Raw genomic sequence first — 25,097 nt, 5'->3', positions numbered from 1 at the left:
TTTGTGAATGATTCAAATATATTTAGAAATATTAAATTTAATACTTTCGTATATATTTTTATCTGTTTATCGCGTGGAATATGAATTAGAAATGTTTTATTTGTTAATCTACGATAACATTAAAAGTTTCCACCTACACGTTAATAGTATCCTTGTACTTTGTATTATTTCCTTTATTTGTAAGTGTGAAAAACAGAATGTAGCTCTTTGGTTTTATAACCATGATAAAACCTATATGTCACATGTTGGAAAGGGTTACTCAGTTGTAAACAATATTGGACTTGTTGAATTGGATTTATCGTTTGTAGGGAATAGTAACAGTTTAATTGAAGATTTGATGCCGTATTAGAATGAAATTAATATCTTGTTGGAAAATAGTGGATGATTTGATACATTTCTAGAATATAATTGATGATTCAATGCGTAGTAAAATTTAAATTGATGTTATATTAGATAGATATTGATGATTTGACGTCTATTAGAATGGATTCTCAAACAGACTCGCCCTTTTCAACTGTTATTCTTAAAACATGTCTCAACTTTAATGAAAATAAACCCAAAGCAACTTCTGCTAATGATATTAAGAATTGGCCAATTTATAAAAATAAAAAAACGAAAACCTTGGGAATTATTTTTGAGAATAAAATAGTTGCCAGAGATGTCCATTACATTCTTAAAAAACGAAAACAGTTTAAACAAAAAAAGTTTGAGAAGATTTTTAAGGGTGCTGTGGTAAGTTTCATTATGTTTAAGTCAGACATATACATATCAGTTTTAAGATATTTATATACTAAGTTTTTTAAATTAAGATTTGAGATTGCTACATATTCAATAATTTGCTTGTGACATGTAACACCTCTCAATACTTCATCGATTTGATTGTTTTTAATTTAATCAATAATCCTAGTTTTAGGGCAGATGTAATTTTAATTGGGTAAGATTACTTTAAATAAACTGATTTTTAGGTAATTATAAAATTTATCTCATTGTTCTATTGTTTCTTATACTGTTTTTAGTAAAACTATATTGAAGATTCTTGTGATAAAATATGTGCCATGTAAATTATCAAAGCACTTAATATTTTAAAATGAGTCATATTCATTTTTTCGGTTTCAGAAAATCTTGAAGCGTTATCCAAACTATTGGCTTGCCCACTTATTTGCTGGTGCATCAGCATTCAAATGCAAGAAATATGATGATTTCGCTACATTTTATTTATCATCAGCAGTGCTAATCAATCCTAACTGTTTATCAGCATGGGATGGTCTTCAAAAATATTTTAGAAATAATGGAAACATCAGTGGCGATGTATTTGATACTATCTTTTCAGGTTACCTCATTAATGAAAGGTAATATAGTAATTGTTTCTCTCCTTAATGTATAGGAAGTGATTAATTAAATATTCTTAAAGGTAAAATTATGTATACTTATTTGATTAATATTTTTGACAGGAAAGTTGATAAATGGAAGGATGCTGTAAGATATGTTTTGAATAACGAAATATCTTTCACTTCTAGAAATCCATTAAAAATAATATCATCCCTTCTTAAGCAGGATGTTAATTATGATAATGACCAGAAATCCTTCATAGCAAACATTATATCTGATTATTTATTTAACCAGACCAAACATATGAAGCCTACTATTGAGTATAATAGTATTATACCCGATATAGTGAGTTCAATTTTTATTTATAATTCATTGAGATTCAATATTTTTGCAGCACTGCAATACTTCTTAGTCATGTTAAAAACTTATTCCTGGAACACGTTTCAAAATTAATTTAATTTAATTAGTATAAAGAACACCTGTCAAATATTCATACTTGTTTATCTTCATATAAAATTTATTTGAAGATAAATTATTATTATTTAATTGTAAATAAACAATTGTTATTATTTATTTGATATGTCATCTAGTCTTGGAACAAGTTACGTGCTTCTAATTAGAATCTTCTCTGGATCACTTAAAAAAAAAAAATTCAACTTAGTTTGCAAATCCAAGGGTTTCTCTTCCACAGTTTTTTAAAAAAAAAATTTCTGAAAACAATGAGTTAAATATATACAGACAGAGGAAAACAGTCTCTTATTTATTTATTTTTTTTTATTATCTCTTTTTGTTTTTACTTTCATGTTCTTCACTTGAACACACCCCCAATCATCTTCTCATTTATACATTTCCACGGTCAAACTCATTTTTTTCTGTGTTCATTTCTGGCTGAAGCATTAGTTAGTATGGTTTGCTGTTATAATATCGTTTGATGGTATAATTAAGGGTTATTAGCTTTAACAGTCGTACTGAGAGAAGTTCTATATTAGCAAGATGTAAAAAAAAATTATATGATTAATAATGCTAAGAAATAAACCAAAACGTTCTTCAATTAAAAAGTGCTTAGTAGGTGATACTGGAGTATTACATCTAAGAGTATTCCACCTCTGTTTATAATATAATTATTTTTAAAAAATTCAAATTTCTTTTTTTGGTCCCACAAGACCTGTAGTTATCTCTAAAACTGAATGTAACAAAATCATTTTCGGTTAAAACTTCTCTGTAAACTCGGGATATGATCTTTGTATGGGAAGACCTTAAAAATAAAAGAATATAATGCGCTGCTTTCAATAATATTTTATAATTATTTTCAATACAGCTCGTTAATCAGTATGTTATTTGAAATTTTGTTGCTAGAAAATTCGTCATTACCGCGTGTCTATTGATATTTTCTATTTGTGACTCTCCAAAACGAAATTTCATGATACTAAAGTGATAAGTGTGTATGAAAAATACTATCTACGCTCAGAAAAAACGTATTTTCCTGCCCTCCATCTGTCACTTTTCAAGATGAAAGGGTGATTTTCAGGTGAGTATATTTATGATTCTCATTACTTTTTTTTTACTTTTTTGGGAATTTCACAGTTTTACTTCCTATTAAAGGCATTTGAAAGTGTACCATTTTTTTAAACTTCAAATTCTTATTACCTCTGCCAAATCATTGTTGGTTGCTTTGCCTACAACCTTAGATGGAATGCCAAGTGTTTTCAAAAGATGGACATGACCAATATCTTCTCAGATCTTTATTATACTTAAGATAAGGATTAAAGTGATAAATAAATATTTTTTGAATTGAGAGTTATTTGACTTCATAAAAAAATATTGCAAGGTTGATGCCATGATCTGATATTCCCTTTTAAGGACGATAATTCTCAAATTCAAACTTTGAGTATTACAATTGATTTTTAGTAGGTTTTGGTTACCTCACATTTAAAATAATTTATTTTATGGTTTACCTATATACTTACCACGTCAAAGTAGCAATTGTGGAGGAAGAATTTATTTTTTAAAAATAAATTGAATAACTTATTTTTCTCATAATCTTTGTAATTTATAAAATTATAGGATTTTTTAAAAAATAAATTATTGCTATCCATATCACCAAAAAAGAATGTTGCTAAATTCCTAATTCATCGATTGGAAGTTCGAACATCACTAAAATGTTAGTGGAAGGTTTATTTTTAAATTTTTCTGTTTCAGGCAGTTGCATCATTCAGCCTATACTGTGACAATAACACTGGCCAAGATCTTAAGCTGTTTTACTCTGATGCTCTAAGCTTTTTGTATTATAATAATGCTGTGAGACATATACATCGATTTATTTTAGGTACATTGAACACTGTCAGAAGTTTGACCTTTAATAATGTTGAGTTCATAACTGATATCATTGAATTTTTATTTGCAAATAACTTGGACCCATGCTGTTATTTATCTAGAGCATTGATAGATGAGGTTGCAAAAACAAATATACTTTTTAAACCAAATCCAACTGCTGGATTTCTCCTTTCTCTTCTTTCTTTTTCGCTTGGTGATTACACAAGAAGCCGGGATTATAGACAGAAGTACACTAAAGGTAATACTAACTAAAGGTAACTTTATCAATTATGTATCTACTAATATATCAATATACAAATTAGATCATTTATCTTTTTATATTTAACTTATTGCTATCTGTGTGCTTTTACAACTTTTAGTTGTTGATAGTTTTGATTGTTAACTCTCTTTTACATTTATAAATATTAGTGTAAAAATATTTTAAAATTATTATTCTCTTTAATTATCAGTGATGTGTTTAAAATATTTTTTGAATAAGGTATGCTAATTGAGGTATATATGAACAATTATTGGATGGATGTTGAGGTTTTACCACATGGTTCCCAAGATCATACAATTGTTCTTAAATATAAGAAGATGGTCAGGGTTGCGGTAAAAAACAAATAGTTTATAACTATTTAATGTCCGGCATTTCGCCCCACTTAGCAGGGCTTCATCAGGTCTAAAAAGATACAAAAATTAAAATTAAAAAAAAAATTGTTCCTAATGTTATGTTTCCAAGTGTCAGTTTATTTTTAAGCAATTTTAGACTACTGAAGTATAACTATAACTTTATTTTTAATGTACAATAATTTTATTTAATTATACTGTACCAGTTATCAACTTTTATTTCTCTGTTTCTGCTTTGCAATCACAGCCAAAGCACTTTTTAAGAATTTTTTTTTGTAAATATCATACAAAATCTAAGTAATATATTTAAAAATTATGAGGTTTACTTCTTTAAAATATAAACACATAGAAAATTCTTCTAGAATTTTGTGTCTATATTATATTATATTATTATAATATATATAGAGAAAAATGCTTTATTCATTCATGCTGCCCAAATACATTGGGTTGCTACATTACACAGCATTACTATCAATCTTTGATCGGACATATATAAATTATGTATTTTAACATGATATAATAAAGTAGAAAGAAAACATTTTTTTTTTCTTTTTTCTCAAAGTTTTTCTTTACAATCAATTCTACACACTAAATACAAATATTTCAATCTATTCCTTTTTTTCTTTCCCTTACTTGTCCCTTCTATTTCACAATTTTTGTTTCATTTCAGCAACAAATTCACCATTAGACAGCGATAAATACATTTTACCAAAACAAAACTAATACATAGATTTAAAGGAAAATATAATAAAACATTGGTTCAAAGAAATACTAGATTGGATACATAAGTCAAACAAAAAAGATAAATAAATAAAAAATAATAATAAAATAGTTCAATGAATAATTAAGTTAAAACACACAAATCAACAGGTCCACCTAATAAAATAAATAAATAGAAAAAATGATGAATAATCTAGAGCTAATTTTCATACAGGTGATGATGTATGATCCCCAGGTAGTCAAAAATAATATTTTCCGCCAAGATCGCAATATCCCCGATGCCAACATCCATAAAAGGCCTTCTAAGAAGCTCCTTGTTCTATCTGGTATTGATCCGCAAGATCCAAACCAGAGGCCTCTCATGGTGAACTCTCTCTCTCTCCGAAGGTCTTGATGGAATTTTTCCTTAAGGAAAGGGATGGATTTTTCATATATTTTCTTTTTTTTCCCTTTCCACTCCATCTTCCTGTTCGAGGTCATTACTTTCAAATCTTACTGTCGGATCCAAAACCAGAGCCGTGCCTCCGACTTTTGTAGATGCGACAATATTGGCGTATCTTACGGATCCGTCGGTGTCAACGCAATAAACCTCCTCAAAGCAGATGAAGTTCCTTCTTTCAAGGAACTTCATCAATTCTTCTTTGACCCTGTGGTGCCGGCGTGTTATAAGGAGGGAATTGTTGGGTCATTGACAGCGGATCAGACCCAGTCCTTGATACCTCCTGGGTGCGTACAGCATCGCCGACAAAGTGTTAGTGTGAAGCCCGATGATAGCTTTGATATTCCTGCGGATATTGCTATTAATGCTCTCCAATATCACAAGACGTATCTTTGTAAGGGGAGCAGTCTGGAGAGGGTAAACAAGGCCCGGGAACAAGTATTGGGTGACAATGTTGATCTTTTGTTCGGGCTTGAGCAGGCATGAGCACTTTACTTGTGAATGTTTTTCTCAGCCATCTATAGAACTAAAGTAATCCTCTTCAAGAAAAACTTTTAACATTTCATAAGTTTTATTTCACATGAATGAAGTAAAGATTTCTTTTGTCACTGGTCTTGAGTTGGCTCCTGATTTGCCAATAAGTGTGGTGTGGAACCTTTAAGCAACAAAAAAGTTCATATTTACTATGGTCCAGTTCGACCTGCAAGAGTAGAAAATTTGAGTTATAAATTTTTAAGCTATTCACATTTCTTGTTAAACAGTCAGCCATAACTAAAAAACTATTTAATATTGATAATTCTGAATTGCAGTATAGTAAACTAGATCAAATTTTCTTTAAAGACAAATAGAATTTGTATTTGTTAAAATTATTTGAAAGGGGCTTTCTAGCATTTAAATAACATTAAGATTTATTTTTCATAAAATAATTAATTGAAAGGAGCTTTTAAAATAGACAAATTCAAGTTTTGTTTTTTTTAATCCAAATATAATCTAGTTTTCTATTCTGCAATTTGAACCTTTCTTGTATATATTCACAGTATTGTATATTTTATATTGTTTGTATATATACAGAATGTTCCGCTATAAATTTTCACTCTTCCTGACCTCTAAAATTTTTGAATGGTAGACTTCATTCTCGCTAGATCATAATAGTGGCATGTTGTATATTTTTTTAGGGTACCATAAGTGGGCTACATGAATCTTGGGGTGTAACGTGAGAGAGTCCGGTAATACATATTTTGGTGTAAGTGCTTGTTAATTATTATCTTTCCTGATATTTGGGTGTTAGGTAAAAGTGCAATAAAAGTAACTCAAAATGTTCTTTTAAGTAACCTAATATTCGAAACCCCTCTTTACCCCAAGTCGGGAGTGGAGATGGTACTACACATTGTTCAATTACCAGCTTAGTGGTCCACATAGTTCTAGTATTTGAAATGAAAGGTTGTTTACTACTTTAAAAATAAAAAAAATTATGAATTTTAATGCTGTACATAAACTAATATTATAATTAGCAAAATATACTCCTTTTTTATGTTGTTTCTGCCTTAGTTTTAGGTCTTCATTGGGGCTAAGAAAAGCTATAAGATGCCATCAAGGTATAAAATGAACAGAGAATAATTATAAACAAAATATTTAATAAATAGTATAGTATGAAAAAATTAGTAGTATGCACAGAAAAAAATATGAAGAATTTTAGTTTCATAAGATAAAAAAATTTGCATTTTTGAGTATGAAAAATGAAAATTGAAACAACAAGAAATAAATGAAAAAATGTAATACGAAAGATACAATAGAATTCATAAAAAAATGTAGTTCTGCATGCTAAAATACTATGTAGCAAAAGAGTAAATAATATAGATGTGATGATAATCAAAGCTCAACATCTTATGTAACAGAAAATAAAACATAAAGATTAATATATAAAAAAGAACTTCATTATATTTATTTTCAGGAAATTAATTTTCTCTTCTTAATTCCTTTTTTACACCTTAACAACCTTTCGAGCTCTTCTACCCATTATCCAGTTCTTATTATTAATTTGTGGAAATTTGTCATTTAAGATTAAAAATCATTTTTATATATTCCCAACAGAATAAAAGTCCTAATTTTTTTATTAACTAGCTTAATTTTTTATCTTTCATTTTTTGTTGTTTTAAAATAATATTTGCCTTTTTAAATGCACTTCCCTCATTTTATGTCCACTCACTTGTCCAAATTTCAGAGCACTGTGCTGTGTTGAAATTTGTGATCAAGTGGTGATGCAGTTGTGGACTGTAGCACTTTCAACAGAAAGGGAAAAATGTAACAGTATGTTGTAAATAACAATAAAGTATATTTGAAATAACAATAAATATGTGGAAAGAATTTTTTTACCTAAGCTTTGGTGTATAGAAAAGATATGGTAAATGATAATAAAGTTTTGTTCGATATATACAGACATGTAAGCGTTCAGTTATGAATTAAAGGTGTTGGGTAAATAAGTGCAATGAAAATAAAAAGCGAAAAATTAATTGATAAAAAAATAATTTGTATCCACTCTAAAGAATTGTTAACTAGGAGAAAAAAAATCAATGAGAACTAGAAAAAGTAGTTTGTGAGCTATTGATGTTTTAATAAATTAAATTATTTCATACTTTACTTACTTATGTTTTACTTTTTTTCTTAGTCCTGATGTAGGCCTAAAACTTAGGCTGAAATGAAGTTTTGTACTTGGTGTGTCTATTATCTCTCTTGTTTCTTACCCCTAACTTCTTAAATATTATTATTCATGATAGAAATAATAGATTTGTAGTCAAAAAGTAACTGTTAAATAAGCTAAGAGGATAACAGATAGTGCCACAACTTTCTCATAATTGTTCATGAGTACCCCAGTTGAAATATTAATTTTTATTTCATTTATTTATTTATTTTGTTTTTTTACAGACAAACATTTGGTTTGGAAACTAAATGTACTTCAAATTTCAAGTTCTATTCATTTGCAAGATTTTGAATTCTCATGGACAAAATTATTATCTTCGGTATCTGAACATGTTTCTTCATTGAACAAGATAAATGGTGTTGTGTATGAAAGCCAATCTTGTGCTCAGTTACACCTTGATTTGTTTTTGTATTTATTAACTCATAACTCTAACAGCTTAATGCAAAAATTTGGGTTAATGTTATGTTTGAAGGTATTACTAGTGCTTTAACAGTCATTGTTATATAAAATAAAAATATGTTAATATAAGTATATATCATAAATAAAACAGTTAAAGATAAACTTTATTACTTCAATTTTTAAATTTCTTAAAAGCTAGTCACATTTTTAAATATTTTTTCCTTAAAATTAGTACTTTTCTTTGATGAACCTTATGTAATCGTTTAAGACTTATAAAGTATTCTAATATTTTTGCTGCTATTTTTTTTTTCCTTTTGTGACAGGATTCTTTCAAAATGTTCTTTTTTAAAATACATGATTTTTATGTATGCCTTTTTTTGTTTCTTTGTTTTTACTGAAAGCCTTCAAAGTCACAATTTGATAATTATATTATTAATCTGAAAGTTTATATTGTTCAAAAATATATGAAGAATATTTTTCTTAATGACATATTCACTCTATGTGTTCTCATTGTTTGTACATTTGTTTTCCATTTTTGTTACAGCTGATCCATTTGAAATGTGAAAATGTCCGAATACTGTTTTATGCCTCTATCGCCAGCATTCATTTGAAAGAAAATAAAATATTAACTGTTTGTCTACGTAAACTTGCCAGACTTGGTGCCCTGAATGATATAATATTTCTTAGTGCTTTGAAAACTGAATCATATTCTGATAAGATAATGTACTTGAAAGAAATACAGCATCTTCGACATGCACACTTATACACAGCAGTATTATCATACAGATTTCAAAAAGAAAGCAAAGCTCTTAAAAATTTTTATAAGGTAACTGTTTATTTTTAATATCATTAAATTAATTCATAGCAATACTTGTTTTTATATTGTCAATTATTGTTATATGTATCCATTAATTCATTATAATAAAACTTGTATTACAACATTATAACACTGCCTTTAATTTTAAACTTTTTTGGATTATGCACGATTGTTTTTAATTCCATTTTGACTTTATAAATATATTTCTTGAACCTTTTGTTAATTTTCTGTATTGATTCAACTACTATTTGATCAATTATTTGTTATCGCATTACTAATTTTCTTTAAATTTATCTTGAATTACATTGGTTATTACATATTTTTTTCTTTTATTTGTTTTCTTCTGTAGGCTTCTGTAATGGTGCCAGATAATTCGGTTTTATATGAGTGGCTTGGAATCCATGCTTATGAAAACCATAATATAATGAAAGCAAAGCTGTATTTTGAAATAGCACTATTTTATAATCCTCATTCTTGGACATCAATAAATTATTATGCTAGTATTTTAGCAATAGAAGATCCAGTAAGTATATTAATTGTTCTTATTACTTGAAAATTGTTTCTTAATTATTGTAGGAGGATAGTCCGGGTGGCGATCAATGAAGGTACCAAAATATTAAAAGAGAACTATTTATAACGTCTAATCTCTAATCTAATATTACTATATGCTATAAATATATGAGGAGAAGATGGTTGGGGGGTGCAGTCAAAATATAACAAAAATAACTTATTTAATAGTGCCAACATTTTGGCTAGAATTTCTAGCCTTCATCAGGGCTAAGAACAAGATAACAACCAATGATAACAAAAATATATAAACAGAATGACATAGTAACTGTATGAAATTAATAAAAATAAAGTTATGAAAGAAGTGGAAAATAAAATGTATATATAGGTAATTGTTTAAGTAAGTAAAAATAACATAATTAAGGAAATAAAGATTTAAAGTTATATAATGCATAATATTTTAAGTAAGATGATTTAAAGTAATATGAATATTTTAGTTTATTAATTATTTTAAAAATTAAAATTATTGAAAGAAAAAAAATTAAATGAATAAATAAACATTAAATTGAGAGAAAGAAAATATATGTAACCATAATATTAAAATAAAGAAAGAAAATATAAAGTTAAGTTAGACAGAAGACGTGAATAGAAAACATAACAATAATAATATATGATGAACCTAACTAATAAAGTGAGTATGGAAAATTAAGAAAAAATAGAAAAGGGGGTAAAAGAAAGATAGGAAAAAAAGAGAATAAAACTCACCAGCTAAAATTGGAAAGCCAAGTGAGCCATCTGCAATGCATGCAGTAAGGCTCAGAGTTAGGAAAGTACATTATAATTGTTAATTTATTTATAACGTAACAACTTATAATTCTAGTTCTTTTTTTTTTTTTTTATTACGTCAAATTATTTAACTTTATTTTTCAGGCTTCCAGTAAGATGTTTTTAAGCCTTTACAGCATTAATAGAAAACAATTAACCTTCCAGCTCATAGTGGATCTTAAGGCAGGACTCACATTTTTTAAAAATAACCCCTCAAAAGGAGATTATTTTAAAGCTTGTGAATATTTCCGCCATTGCCTGAAAATACACCCAAATAACAGGTTGGAAAATTTATAGATTGTAAAATGTTTCCCAAATAATAGAAAATTTTATGTGTTCATTTTTTCAGTTGAAGTTCTACACATAAAATAAAAGTGTGCAATACGTGTGAAAAGAATTTAATGTCGTCAAGTGATATGAAATTGTATTATAATGCCAAATCTTAGTTTTTTTTTTTGTTTTTTTTTTTGTGCTTTGTTTCCTTCTTCTGAAGTATATGGTACACATTAGAATTGTGTACCAACCTCTTGGCGCAAAAAATGATATTAGGTATGGGGATGCCCTTGCCTGTCTCCTCTTCAATCTAGCATCTGAAAAAGTAGTAACATTCCTGAAACTATTTTTTTTTTTTATATAGCTTTCAAACGGTTACATTTATCTCTAAAAGAGTTTTATGTTTTTTTTTATATCCAGATTTAGTTTATCTCTCAAGATTTCTGTTTTTCTTTACAGCTTCCTTGGTCTTTCTTCATGGCCATCAATTGCTGTTCCATTTTTCTTGAGTTTTGTCTTGCCAGTATTTCTTCCAAAATAAGAATAATCTGTACTATCACTTCTTTCCTCAACCGTGTGATACCCCCATACCTCAACCATATGAGAGCCCTTATATGAGTCATTAATACTATTTATATTCTAAATAGTGGCTGATAATTTTATGGTAGAACTTGTGTGAGAAAACAGAAACCCCTTTTAAGTAAGTCATTTTCCGCACCTAATATAAATTTATATTAGATTCCAGTTTCTAATTTGCGAATTTTTATTACAAAAAGTATGGATAAGTTCACAGGCTCACATTCTACAACTTTCCTAAAAATTCCATTTATTATTATTTCTCTACCTTTTGTCTTCTTTAGTTCATAAATTGCTGAAATGTCCAACCTGTATGTCATAACTTCCTATGTTTCACTAACTATGACTTCCACTTCTTTACCTATATGAGATTTTCATTCTAATTTTCTAGTTGTTTGCGACCTCATGTTTGAATAAATTTACTATTTTATATTGTGTCTACCGTTTATACTGAAACTGAATTTTTGGAGAAACATTATTCCAAGTCTGGCACTTGGACTATTATGCACAGTCGTTAATGATTACTCACAATATTTTTCATTTATACTGATACGGTTAACTTTCTATTCATTTAATTGTGTTATTTTTAATTTGATTAATGGATAGATATTCTTAAATCCTTTTGAATGAATGAAAATCAATTTTTATTCTGGGACACTTGGATCCTTAAGATTAATAATTAGGAACCGTTTTGGCAGCTTTTGTCTGGCTAAATTAACTTTTAAACATAATTTTATGGATCTATAACAATATTTATGGGTGATACGGTAGCAGCGTGGTAGCACGCCTGTCTACCAACCCTAAGGTTGTGAGTTCGAGCCCCAACCATAACCAGGATTTTTTCAAGCATATAATAACATGATACTCACTGGCAGTCTCCCCGGACATTTGTGAGGCCCGTTAGCCAACGGGTGGCACTCAGAAATATAGGCGTCTGAGTGACGAATCCACCCTATGAAAACCTCATCAAGAAACACGCAATGTATTTCTGTATACACCGTGCGAGGCCTTGGACCTCCACGGTCTGTCATGCCAGAAGAAGAAGAAGATAACAATATTTAAATAAAATTTGAACAAAATTACTTATTTATCTATGCTTACAATGTTTCCTATTATTCAGAAGTTTGATAGTCCAGGATATGGATATATAGTTGATGTTTTAATGAGGTTAAGTAGGAAGCTTTACCGATGGATATGGGTAAGGAATTCCAAAATGAGGCAGCTCGGACAGCAAAAGATTTTTCATAGGAGGAAGTTCTGTAGGTAGGGATATAGAGATCGGTAAGTTGGGATCATTTGTTTAATAGGTGAATGGATAAACATAGGGTAAGGAGGTCAATGATGTAGGAAGGTTTTATGGTTATTAGGGTTAGAAATATAAATGTGCTAAGGATGTATTGTCTCTGGATACTGGAATGGAGCCAGCTTTGCTCGGAATAGTAATGTGTGATATGGGAACACCTAGGAATACCGAAAATGAATCTTATTAAGCAGTTCATTAGTCTTTTTAGACTCTTTTTTTTTTGTTCAATGGATAGTCCTCCATACACTAGGCATCCGTAGTCGACATGTGGGAGAATAAGTAAGAGAGTTTATTTATTTATTATATATAATTTATTTCCAGAAGCGCAACGGTGTATATTGTCAATGTCGTATTGTAGCTTACAGAATGCCTCGATCAAGTCAGAAGATGAAAAGATATGTATATTTGTCGGTCGTCGGCACACAAATGATATTGGGAGTGTTGGTTAGCGTTAGGTAAGTCATTTATATATGGAATGGAGAATAGGGTTGGTGAGAGGGAGGAACACTCTCTCGTGAGAGAGAATTAGTGATGATGAGGGGGGATAATAAACTAATAATAAATAAACTATTGGGAACATCTATGGTTTGGGAGAGGAGAGAAAGGAAGGAGTGAAACCAGTTGAAGGAACTATTGTACAGGGATATATTGTGCAGTTTTAAGAAAAGGATTGTATGATCAACAGAATCGAAGGCTTTTGAAAAGTCGAAGAGGACAAGGATTGCAATTTTTTGTTGATCTATAGAGGAATAGAGGTCTTGGGAAATTTTTAGCAGAGCCAATTGTTTGGAATAACGAGAATGAAAACTTGATTGGAAAGGATTGCGGACAATATTTTGTTCAAGGGATGAGGTGAGTTGGGAATGTAGCGATACTGGATTTTGAGAGGACAGTAAATTATGTTGGGAATCGACTATGAAAAGGTCTTTTAAGTTATCAGAAAACTGGGTATAATATGTGGGTTAGAAAGGTACGAATTGTTAAAGGGAATATGCTAGTTGTACTAGGTAAGTTTTATTGGGAGTGTCAAACAGGATATTAGTGTTGAAGTCACTAGCAATAATAATATTGTTATATTGAGGAACATTGGTGAGTACAAAGGTTTTCTTCGAATTTTACACAAGGAGGGCATGAGGAGAAGAACGATGTTAAAAGAGTAGAGAAGGCAGAGGATATTTATGTGAATAGGTACTCTAGGTGTGGGGTTTCAGGAGCAGGAGATTTGAATAGGATTTTGAGTCTGAATGTTGTGAACGTACAAACCGACTCCTCCACCAATTTGTGACAAATGAGTGTGTAATTAGGGATAGTTATGGAAGATGAAGGAATGTTTGGTTTGAGCCAGGTTTCAGAAACAGCTATGATACAGGAGTTATTAAGGAAGTAATCGAGAAATACATCAAAATGTGCAAGAAGGAATTGGGAGTTAAAATGACAGGTTAGAAGGATATTAGTCATATAAGAAAAGGGGGTTGTATGCAATGAAGTGAAATGGAGTTGGAATAAAGGAAAGGGTACATTTGATATTTTTCATTTGAAATTAATAATAATAATAATCTTTATTTATTCTGGGATTGATCCCTTTAGAATAATATACAGGCGTTAAAATTAGGCTTTAAAGCCTTAGAGTAAAGTACAAAATAAAAATGAAATTATAAAACGTCATAAAATATAATAAAACAGTGAATTCGAAAAGATAAAAATGAACAACAATAATTAATAAAGTATATGAAATAAAAATAGAACAAATAAAATAAAACTATATGTCATATCATAAAACATAAGATGACTAACTTCTTATAATAAATAAAAGGAGAAAAAAAAATTACAAAAATATCAAATACAATTAAACTAAAAGTGATAAATGGAAAGGTACAATTTCTGTTAGTATACATATTTACAAGTATAAAACGAAAAATTGAAACATTAAATACAGAAAATACATCAAACAACCTTGTTTGAAACTTTCAATTGTTATTCTTCCGGAATTGGGTGGACAGAAGGTGGTCGAAGATACAGGATTTGAAGGTTGGAAGGGAATTAGAGCTACGGATGAAGGAGGGAATAGAATTCCATAGGGAAGAGGAGCGGATGAGGAAAGATCTACCAAAGGTTGTGGTTCGATGGGCAGTTACATATAAGTCTGAAGGCCATGAGTGGGTATTGCGGGAATACACTGAGGATTTAAATTGAAGGATATCAGAGATGTACGATGGACGGCAGGATTGGATAATTTGTTAGAGGAAGGAAGCAAGAAAATATTTACAATGAAAAGAGGGGAAAAGCCACTTCAATTATTCATAAAATCGGGTGACAGGTGTCCCTGGTGACCCCAAAGATGAATCGTACAAAGCAATTAATTAACCATTTTAATTTTGCTTAGAGATACCCAGAGACACCCCCATAAACCACATAGCAATAATCAAAGTGGGGGGGAATTAAGAAAGTAACCAGGATCCTATGGGTTTCAAAAGGAAGTAGGTGACAAGGATAATTTAAACTTTAGGGTGGAGAAGGTACAACAGGAAATGTGTTTTTTCCAGAAGAGAGTTTGGTCTATAGTGACACCAAGGTTTTTAACATATGGATGGAATTGTATCGGATTGTTATTTAGGAGTAAGGTTGGAATATGAGAAATAGTTGTCAGGAGGTGATTGGGATCCTATTACAATTGCCTTAGTCTTCTCTGCATTCAACTTAAGCTTATTTTTTGTGCCCAGTGACTAATTTGATTCAAGTCTTGAAGCTTCTCCATGGCCACCAATAGGTCAGAAGGTGGGAAGGAAAGATAAATTTGGAGATCCTCAGCATACAAATGGTATTGAGAATGTTGGATAAGGAGGGGAAGGTCATTGATGTAGATGGCGGAAAGGGTAGGGGGGAAAGCGATGAACCTTGAGGGACACCACAGGTAAGGGGTCGAGTCATTGATGGTGGTTTATCTGGAACCAATACGTACTGGGTGCGATCGGAAAGAAAGGATTGGAACCAGCGCAAAGCACTGTTGGATAAAGGAAGAGTTCGTAGTTTGTTAGAAAGGATGTTATGGTCAACCGTGTCAAATGCTTTGGAAAAATCAAGGAGGATTAGGGTAGTAAGGTTTTGGTGTTCCATGACAGTTTGGAGGTCATGGGTTATTTTAAGGAGAGCGGATTGTGTTGAATAGTCAGGTCGAAAGCCGGATTGGAGGGGATTGATGAGGGAACATTCTTCTAGTAAGTTTGAGAGTTGGTTTTGAACATGGCGTTCTAACGGTTTTGAAAGGTTAGAGAAGAGAGAAATAGGGCGGAAGTCATTAGGTGAAGAAGGATTTGGAATTTTATTTAATGGCCAAACTAAAGCAGTTTTTCAGCGAGAAGGAAATGTGGCATTTTGCAAGGAAAAATTGTATATATGATAAAGTATGGGGATAAGGACTGAGAGACAGGATTTAATCAACTTAACAGGAATGTTGTCTGGTCCATGATCGTTGTTATGGGATCTTAGAATAGTGGCTAGTAATTCTTCGTAAGATGTGTGGGGAAAAAGAAGTTTTCAGGATTGAAGATGTTATTGGGAATATCAGGAAAGATTGATGGATCAATAGCATGGCATTTGAAATGGTTGTTGAGATTGTCAGGTGTTATTGGAAGGGAGCTGAAGTTATTGGATTCTGGTAGGGACAAATTTCGGAGTATTTTCCACTTGTATTTGGGATCGGGAGCATTGGAATGTGAAGGGATTTAGCACGTCAAACTGCTAATTGGGTTGTATTACAGAGTAGTTTAAAGTGAAAATAATCTGCAGACAGGCGGGTCTGACGAAATTTGTGTCTAGCAGCTTCTCTTTGTTTTATCATTTCCTTTGTTTCCGGAGTAACCCAAAGTGCAGTTGGACAGCATAAGGTTCGGGTTTTGAGCAGAGCATGGATGTCTAATATGGATTGCAGATTTGAAGTGAGGGTGGAAACCATAGGGTCGATGGAGTTGTAGGAGTGTATAATGTCCTACTGGACGGAATCAAGGTCAGGTTGAAGGGATTCATAGGAAAGGAGGTCCAAATTACGGTATGATTTGATTTTGGGAGTAAAGCATTTGACTAGTAGGTCGTACGATATTTGGATCAGATCGTGAGATGAGAGGAAGGGAACCGGGTGCTGGGAAGAGGAAAGGATTTTTACTGGAGAGTCACAGATAAAAAGGTCTAACCAGGTGTCAGATAATTGTGTGTGATGTGTAGGGAAATGCCCTGAAGCTTAGCCTTCATTTCTTTAACCTCCTCGATTAGCCCCTTTAAGAGATGAATCATTGAGGCAGGTTCATTATCTTTTAATGTGCTGGAACCTGATTCACATGCAGCACAGATCCATTATTTAATGATATCTGGGTCTGAGCTTTCAAGTTTGATACATTTAATATAATATATATTTTGACAATTCAAACATGAAATTTTCAATTTATTTTGTCTTGAAATTGATTTATTACAGCTCTTACAAATCACCATTTTGCTGATTAAAAGAAAAGAAAAAAATGAATGAAATTATAAGGATTAGAAGAGGTAAATAATAATAATAACATGGTAACAGTTAGTTTGTTTACACAGCCACTTACGGATAAAGCGCTCAGCCAAACAAATCCTCACTCCAGTCCACCTGTACTGAGCAACTAATATCTTCAACATTCATTATTTCCTCCTGAATAATTAGAGTGTCTAAGGCCACAATATTTCACTGGGTTTAGCCTAATGTGAGTTGTGGATCTATAATCTTCTCTGAAGTTTTCACTAGTAACTAGATGAAGAGAAAGGGAGAGATACCACGGAGATGTTCACGGCACGAATAATACTCTAAGACTGAATTTTGAATTAATGAATTTATGTCATTAATAAGAAAAAGATTAAAATTTAATTAGCAGAATCTATGGTTATGTATGAAATGAAGATTTGACTGTCTGAATATTAGGAAAATATATAATTATAGTCTATAGAGAAAGAAAATGTCCATAGAATAGAAAAAAATTTAATATTAATTGTTGACAAATAATAATATGAAGAATTATTACTTTCACTAAACAAAATAAAATATGCGATGATGGAAAATAAAAAATCTGATGATAGTTCAATTTTCATTATTGATAAAGAAAGAAAAACATGCTGAGTTTTTTTTTGGCTCTGCAGAACTTGCAGATCTTTGGCTTCCTGAACCAGTCTTCTCCGTATCTGTCTGTCTTGGGCTACTGATTTAAAGTTTTTCTGCATCATTGTTGTCTATCCATCTTGTTTTTTGTGTCCCTCATAATCTCTTTCCAACTATAGTGGCATTCATTGTGGTGTAGAGGCATTCTGATGGATTGCTTCAAGCCACATGTCTCACCCATCTAACCTCCTTGCCTTTATATCATGAGATATTGACTGACCAATCTCTGTAAGCCGTTTACCATTAGTTCTTCTCCATGTGTTAAAGCTCTGATCTCAAATTGCTCCTGTTGTTATTTAAAATCAAATTTTCCTGTCTGGTTTCTCCCATTTATTCAATTTAACACACTCATTATTTGGATTGGATTACCTTATTTTAGGTTATAGTACTTAATTTTTCTTCCAGTATTAAATTACAATCATGAAGATGATAATTAACAGAGTTTGTCCACAGATATTTTAAAGAAATGCTTGCTGAATCTTATTCTAAATTTGGCATGATTGGTTCTGGTCTGAAGTGCTTCAAGGAATCTTACATTACAAATAATTATAGGCATCTGTATTCTGGAAGCATGATTGGAAAACAATATCTGTTTGTGAGTTTTGATCTTAATCTAATATTTCTGTACAGGATTATATTAATTTCATGGTCACTTACATTTTAATGTCTAGGTTAAAGGTGTCACTAAGTATTTGAAAATTATGAAGTGTGTTGCTAGTTGTGGGGGGATGGATGTCTTTATTGTACTCCATAACAGTGCTCATGCTTTCTTAATCAAATCAATTCAGCTGTCTTCAAAATGTTACTATTTCTTAGCTCAAATCTACTGTCAGCAGGCATTACTCTTTTGTGTAAGGTATGTAATCAGATTTTCTACCATATTTAATTTAATTATTATAGTTATGATGGAATTAAAAGTAATTTTCATAGATAATAATACCGACTGATTTATTTTAATTTTGTATTTCTAATATATGAAGGACCCTTAATATATTTTCTGTGGTACAGAAAATGAAAATTCTATCAATTTTAAGATCACACACTCAGGACTTAAAATTGATAACACTTTTAGGATTCCTAATATATTAGGGTCCATTTGAATGTCTTTAGAGGTGTAGATTAGGGATACACAAGATATTAGGGACCCTGTATATGTTTTGGCTGTATTTTAAACAATAAAAAAGTTCTATTAGTATAAGTTCATGAGGGACTTTTAACAAATAGTTTCTTTGACAAAAATTTTCCTGGAACTTTTGTGTTAAATTTTAACTGTAAAAGTTTTAGAAAAATAGTTAAGCTGAAACTCAAGTTTAGTAAGTGAAAATTAATCAATTGCTCCGAATCTTACTCAAAACATATAGAAGGACCCTAACACGTTTATAAGAAATCCAATCCATTATGTTAATAAGAAATTCAAAAATCTCGAGCAGACAATCTTAAAATTTATAACATTTTCACTTTTTAACCATTTGTAAACATATAAATTTAACCTAGTACAAGCACATTAGAAGTAAGGAACGTTAAAGTAAGTCTATATAGAAGCATGTGATCATAAAATCGATTATATTTCCATTTTCTACAGCCCTAATAACATAAAAGGATCCAAAAAGATAAAATAAATTGAAAAGCGGCTACATGAACTTACAATTAGTAGCCTTTTCAATCTCTGCACCTCCGAAAACATATAAGGGACCCTCATGTATTAGAAAATGGAAAAATTAAAATAAATGGATACAAGATCATGTGATATTAATATCCATAGCACTAGACCTAAAAAATCATTCATAGGAGTTATATATTAATTTTAGAAAAAAAATTATGCAATAACTGTTATTGTGACATTTATTGATAAAAATTAATAACCATTTTGGTGACTCCTATATCACAAGACACAGGTGTGGCATAGACATTAGTAGTTTTTCCTGGAGATTCACAAGTTAAGAAATATTTAATTTATTTTCAAACAAAACCATCCTATTTGAAAGTTATGACTTGTGTGAGGTGTTGAAATCAAGCCAACAATATGACATTCATATATGGTTATCATTATTTAACAATAAATTTGATAAAGTAATAACAACTGTTTCATTAGATTGAGTCTATGTATTACCCAAGAAAACTCTTATTTAATTACTTCTTAAGCAGAAAAAATGCATTTTGCATTACACAAATTATCCTTATGAAGTAGTAAATTGGTTCAACCATAATTGTTTAATTTTTAAATAAAGTAAACATTTTAATTCTTAGAATTTTTATTATTCTAAACAGACTAAATAAAACAGTAAATTAATGGTAGGCTGTGTTCCAAATGCTCATCATAACAAATTTCTTAGGATTATCTTGTTCATTCGTAAATAGTATTTAATTTCTTTTAAAACTAATTAAGGATGTATATAATGTTGTCTAAAACAATTCAATTTGTTCTTATTTTAGAGCCATTTCTATCTCTGCAAACTATTCCAGCATATGGAAACTGATGGGAGATATCCTATTTCAGTGCTCATGCTTGGGATATTCAGCAGGGTTCATCTACATTCCACATTGGCTTCTTCGAGAAAATGCTTCTAAAAAAATTGTTTTAGTTAGGCGGTATCAGTCAGTTTTATTGGCTATCAGGTAAAATACCTATATAATAATGTAACTTTTAAGCTACTACTAGCTGATTATTTCCTTTAATATTAGTTCTCCTTTTATTATCAAGGATTTTGTCAATATGATAAAATTTCAGACAATATTTTATCATAGATGTTAGCTTTTCATATTCGAAAACTTTTTCATAAATATGTTTTGTTTCCTTCTCTATTAACTAGTTCCTACTTTTAAAATTTTACATTCAATTGACATATCTGACCACTTTTGTTTAATTCCATCTCAATCAATTACTGATCTACAAGCCATCATAAGCAAAGACTCACATTCAAAGTTTTATTTATGTTTTTAATCTTCATTTTTTTTGTTCAGAAGACTCTAAAATATATAAATTAATTTTAATTTCAATTTAAATTTTTTTTCTCATTTTGTATCTTCACCCCGTATTTCATGATAGGTAGATTTTTCTATAAGTTTTCCAACAATAAGAATATACCACAGAATAATATATACTATATCTAATTAATAATGTATAATTATAAAATCACTAAGTACCCACTGTTTTATGTGAGGTCTTTGTAAATTGCCTTTTAAATTTTCTGCGACATCCCAAAGTACAGGCCAAGTCCATTACTTAATTCTCCTCCTATTATGGATAGTACATTGTGCAAAATTTCTTGGTGTGAAAGTGTGTACTATTTGACCAGTATTGAGATGGCATAACACAATATCGTCCTTCCTGATTGATTGAAATAATCGCTCCTAAAATCTGCTTACTGTATGTTAACAGATAACCTGTGAAACCTTTCATACCTTTGAAACCTGTGGTACCTACCATTAAGTGTATCATTCTACTGTTGATGATTTATGATTGAGTTATCAACTATATATATATTCTATTGTGTGCCGTAGAGAATGTTTTAGATCAAAAATTAAGAAAGGAGATCACCTCCAGTGAAAATCAAGGAGGTTTTATCAAAGGTCCGACAGGAATAGATGTCATTGCCAGAATCACTGACCCAATTATAAAAGATGCTAAAAATAAGAAAAAGGATTCCACGGTGGTGTTTCTCAACATAGTAGGCACTTTTGACAACATGAGTTGCCTCGCTAGTTGCAAAAGGAGTGTCACTCATCCTAAATGTGATTGCTGCTCTCCTGAGCACCCACAAAATCAACATTGGTTTTGGAACCCATTTAACTAGCTAGACCAATGTACTGCAAGGATTACCCGTGTAGATCCTTGTAACTTTCATTGATTTGAGCTCTGTGATCAAGATTTTTCTAATAAATTTGGTTCTAACCTTAATAGTGACCAAGAATGTTTGGCCTCACAGAGTTCTTGGACAATCAAGTTGGCTTGGGACACGACAAGGGTTCTGCAGAAAGTGTTATAAATAGTTTCCAAAGGCTGCTAGCAGAGATTGTTCTGCCTATAAATCCTCAAAAAAATGTCAGTATCATTATGAGCACACCAGCACTATAGGGTCAAATATGAATTGATGAAGCTCCTTCTGTTGTTGGGACACCAATGGATTGGCGAAATATTCAGATATAGTTTTGTCCTCTGGAACCGGAGGTATAGCTCTGGACTTGAATCTGACGGTGGGGTTTGAGAGTAATGACCTCGATCAGGCGGGTGGAGTGGAAATACTATTTTTAATATTTTATTTCATTCATTCATAACTTTGTTTTCTTTTCGTTTATTTTATAATGTGTGTGTACTAGAACTTATAATATTTGATTGCTCTATAAATCTAAATAAAACTTATATAATAAACTGGATGTTTTTGAAGGATCAGTGGTAAAGAGAAATGCAAGATGAATGATTATGGAATAGAGAGGACAAAGGTGAAAAATTTAATGTAACTTATTCGTACAAAAGAACACCGTATTATGGTATTTACTTAAAATGGAAAAAAAGGAGGGGGAAGAATATTATATCTTTGTTAATTGCTATGTTAGTATTTATATTATATCTAATAACAGACCAATTAGTTTGCTGTGCCTTATAGCAACCCAATATATTAGGGCAGCACAGCTAGTGAAATAAAGTATTTCTCTCTCCATTCCATTTTTGTTATTTTTACTAAGTTTTTAGAATTCGAGGCCACATCATGTAATAGATTTCATAATTTTTTTTTCCTGATTAATCCTTATTCCTTAAACCATATGAAATTTTTATATTGGAGTGATAAGCTTAATTATTTTTTTTCTCTTTTCATTAGGACATTTCCAGCAAACTCTTTTTTATTTTATTTTTCAGCTTGAAGTACTTTTGAAAAAAAAAAACTGTTATAAATGAGTTTATATAATCAGTAATAGTAAGAAATGCATAATTAGATATGAGATAAAACTATGATTCATAGAAATATAGAATTTTATTTGCCCAACTCTTCCTGAATAAACACTTTTAACAAGAATAGTCCTACATTTCAAGAAGTCAGGAATTGTTTTTAATATTTTGTTAAATTATTCAGTTGATTGGAATATTGCTACTTCAAATTGGTAAGGAATATAACAGTTTTTCTTGACCTTACCCAATACCTTAGTGAGGTGGTAATTAATTGTTTTCAGCAGAATATTCATAGAACTATGAAACCGGGAACTCAATACCAATACCATCAATGAGTGTTATCTTCTTAACTCCTTCCGAATGCTGTCAAAAAAAAGATTTATAAATTTGGGCATTATCTTCTTATCTATGTAGATCCTATAAGAAGGACTCCAGTGCCTATGTATAAAAAAATGTGAAGAGAGTACCTGAACTTATTTCCATTAACTGAACTAAAAAGGGGCCCTAGTTATTATTTTTTAAATTTGTTTTTTTGGTTTTACTATGATATAATCTTAAATAACTAACAATGCAATTGTTTCAGGTGCTACTATGCAGGTCTGAATATTCGTAACTGTTCCAAAAAAATGATGGTTTGCCTTTGGAATAGTATTTCAGTAGCTTTAAGAAAACTGAGCTCCCTGAGTAGCAAAGATAATAAGCAAAAGTTATTAACATTGGGAATTCAGTCTAGTGTCAATAGTTTACAGATTGATTTACAAAATAGTTTGTCTTGGAATCTGCTTGGTGTTTTAATTAATGATAAAGGTAATAAATTGTACACTGTCAACCTAAGATTAGGTTTGAAGCCTTTCCTAATGTTTTTTCTTAATATTAAACACTTCCTACTGATTTAGTTGTTTTAGTATTGTCTTCTACCTGGTGGAACGCCTTTCTACAATATTTTAAGTTCTAAAATATATATATATATATATATATCACATAAAATAATTTTATTTTGGACATTTGTAATCACACTATTATTTAGGTATTGTTGTTCTGATTGCTTTTTCTATTGATTTGTTGACTGCAAACTGCAAGGTAACTTACAGTTAGTATTATCACCTAGGAAAATTATGATTTACCTTGTTTGTATTATTTCCTATGGTGCTGTGTTATCTTGTAATTTATTTACCTACAATATTTGTGCAGCTTAGGAGAAATTAGTAGTATATCTGTGTGAATATGAATTGCCTAGCCTCAGAAAAATCACATGAATTGTTTTTCTTTTATCAAGACCTGAAAGATAAATAATAAAATTTATCCATTCAAAATACATTTATAATGGTCCATGACCTGTTTGTATTAAAAAAGAACTTTAAAGCATGTAGGGAGTGATGGTTTTTAGTTGGGTAAGGTAGTATATTTATAATAGTGAGTTTTAATATTTTTCATTTCTTTTATAAAACAAGGAATTAAACTTATTACGATTTTGAATTGTTTGTCACAAATAATGTCTTTTGTTTTTTTATAGTTTTTGCAGCTCCTAGTATAAAGAATCGCAAAGTTACTCAAAACAGTTCTGCTATGGCACTTAACACAAGTCTAAATCTAGGTAGTCCAGTTGCTTATTCACTATTTTCAACATGTAATGCTGGGTTCATTGCCATTAGTAGGTCAGATTTTGAAAAAGCTTATAAGCTGTTTTTATCTGCAAGAGGGACTTATTCATCTCTTGATAAACCATGGCTTGGTGATGTAAGTACATAATTTATGATTAATTGTAAAAAAAAAAAATAGATCCTTAATATGAGTAATACCTACTTTTGACATTTTTTCTTAACAATTAGATGATAGTTTTGGTGTAACCCTAACATCCTGATTTTCACATTCTATTTTATTAATAAGTTTAAAATAATTTTTATTTATAAATATATCTAATTATGTTTTCAGATGTTAATTAATCTGCTTACTGGAAATGTAACTGCCATTATTCAGAATATTGTGTATTTGTATTTATTAACTTACCATCGGCCTACTCTGAATAATTTGTTCACATCTCTTTTGTTTTTGAGTCCTTTTTTGCCTGATAGGATTATAAGCTGTATGGGAAGAAAGTACTATCACAAATTAGGTAAAGTTATTGCAAATCATTACAATATATGCCTTTATAACATGTTTGACTTGATAAACTTTATCAGATTAGTATTGTGTTTGGAGGCTATAAATAA

The 25,097-nt window shown here is 30.3% G+C and overlaps 1 protein-coding gene across 1 annotated transcript in view; it reads left to right on the top strand.

Moving 5' to 3' along the window:
* Nucleotides 1-232: 232 nt before the first annotated feature.
* The window catches only part of LOC106678677 (uncharacterized), a 30,414-nt gene continuing 5,549 nt past the window's right edge, over nucleotides 233-25,097 (top strand). The window contains exons 1-14 of the mRNA XM_014417367.1: nucleotides 233-732; nucleotides 1,117-1,349; nucleotides 1,452-1,674; nucleotides 3,529-3,901; nucleotides 8,354-8,601; nucleotides 9,073-9,354; nucleotides 9,695-9,868; nucleotides 10,783-10,958; nucleotides 18,456-18,597; nucleotides 18,674-18,858; nucleotides 20,436-20,618; nucleotides 23,471-23,694; nucleotides 24,401-24,624; nucleotides 24,820-25,000. Of these exons, the coding sequence (XP_014272853.1) occupies nucleotides 484-732; nucleotides 1,117-1,349; nucleotides 1,452-1,674; nucleotides 3,529-3,901; nucleotides 8,354-8,601; nucleotides 9,073-9,354; nucleotides 9,695-9,868; nucleotides 10,783-10,958; nucleotides 18,456-18,597; nucleotides 18,674-18,858; nucleotides 20,436-20,618; nucleotides 23,471-23,694; nucleotides 24,401-24,624; nucleotides 24,820-25,000 (3,097 nt within the window). The 5' untranslated portion in view covers nucleotides 233-483. The remainder of the gene's footprint in view (nucleotides 733-1,116; nucleotides 1,350-1,451; nucleotides 1,675-3,528; nucleotides 3,902-8,353; nucleotides 8,602-9,072; nucleotides 9,355-9,694; nucleotides 9,869-10,782; nucleotides 10,959-18,455; nucleotides 18,598-18,673; nucleotides 18,859-20,435; nucleotides 20,619-23,470; nucleotides 23,695-24,400; nucleotides 24,625-24,819; nucleotides 25,001-25,097) is intronic.

The sequence above is a fragment of the Halyomorpha halys genome, unplaced genomic scaffold (assembly GCF_000696795.3).
Source record: "Halyomorpha halys isolate HHAL.00 unplaced genomic scaffold, Hhal_1.1 Scaffold154.1, whole genome shotgun sequence".
NCBI lineage: Eukaryota > Metazoa > Arthropoda > Insecta > Hemiptera > Pentatomidae > Halyomorpha > Halyomorpha halys.
This window is presented reverse-complemented; position numbering and strand designations above follow the sequence as displayed.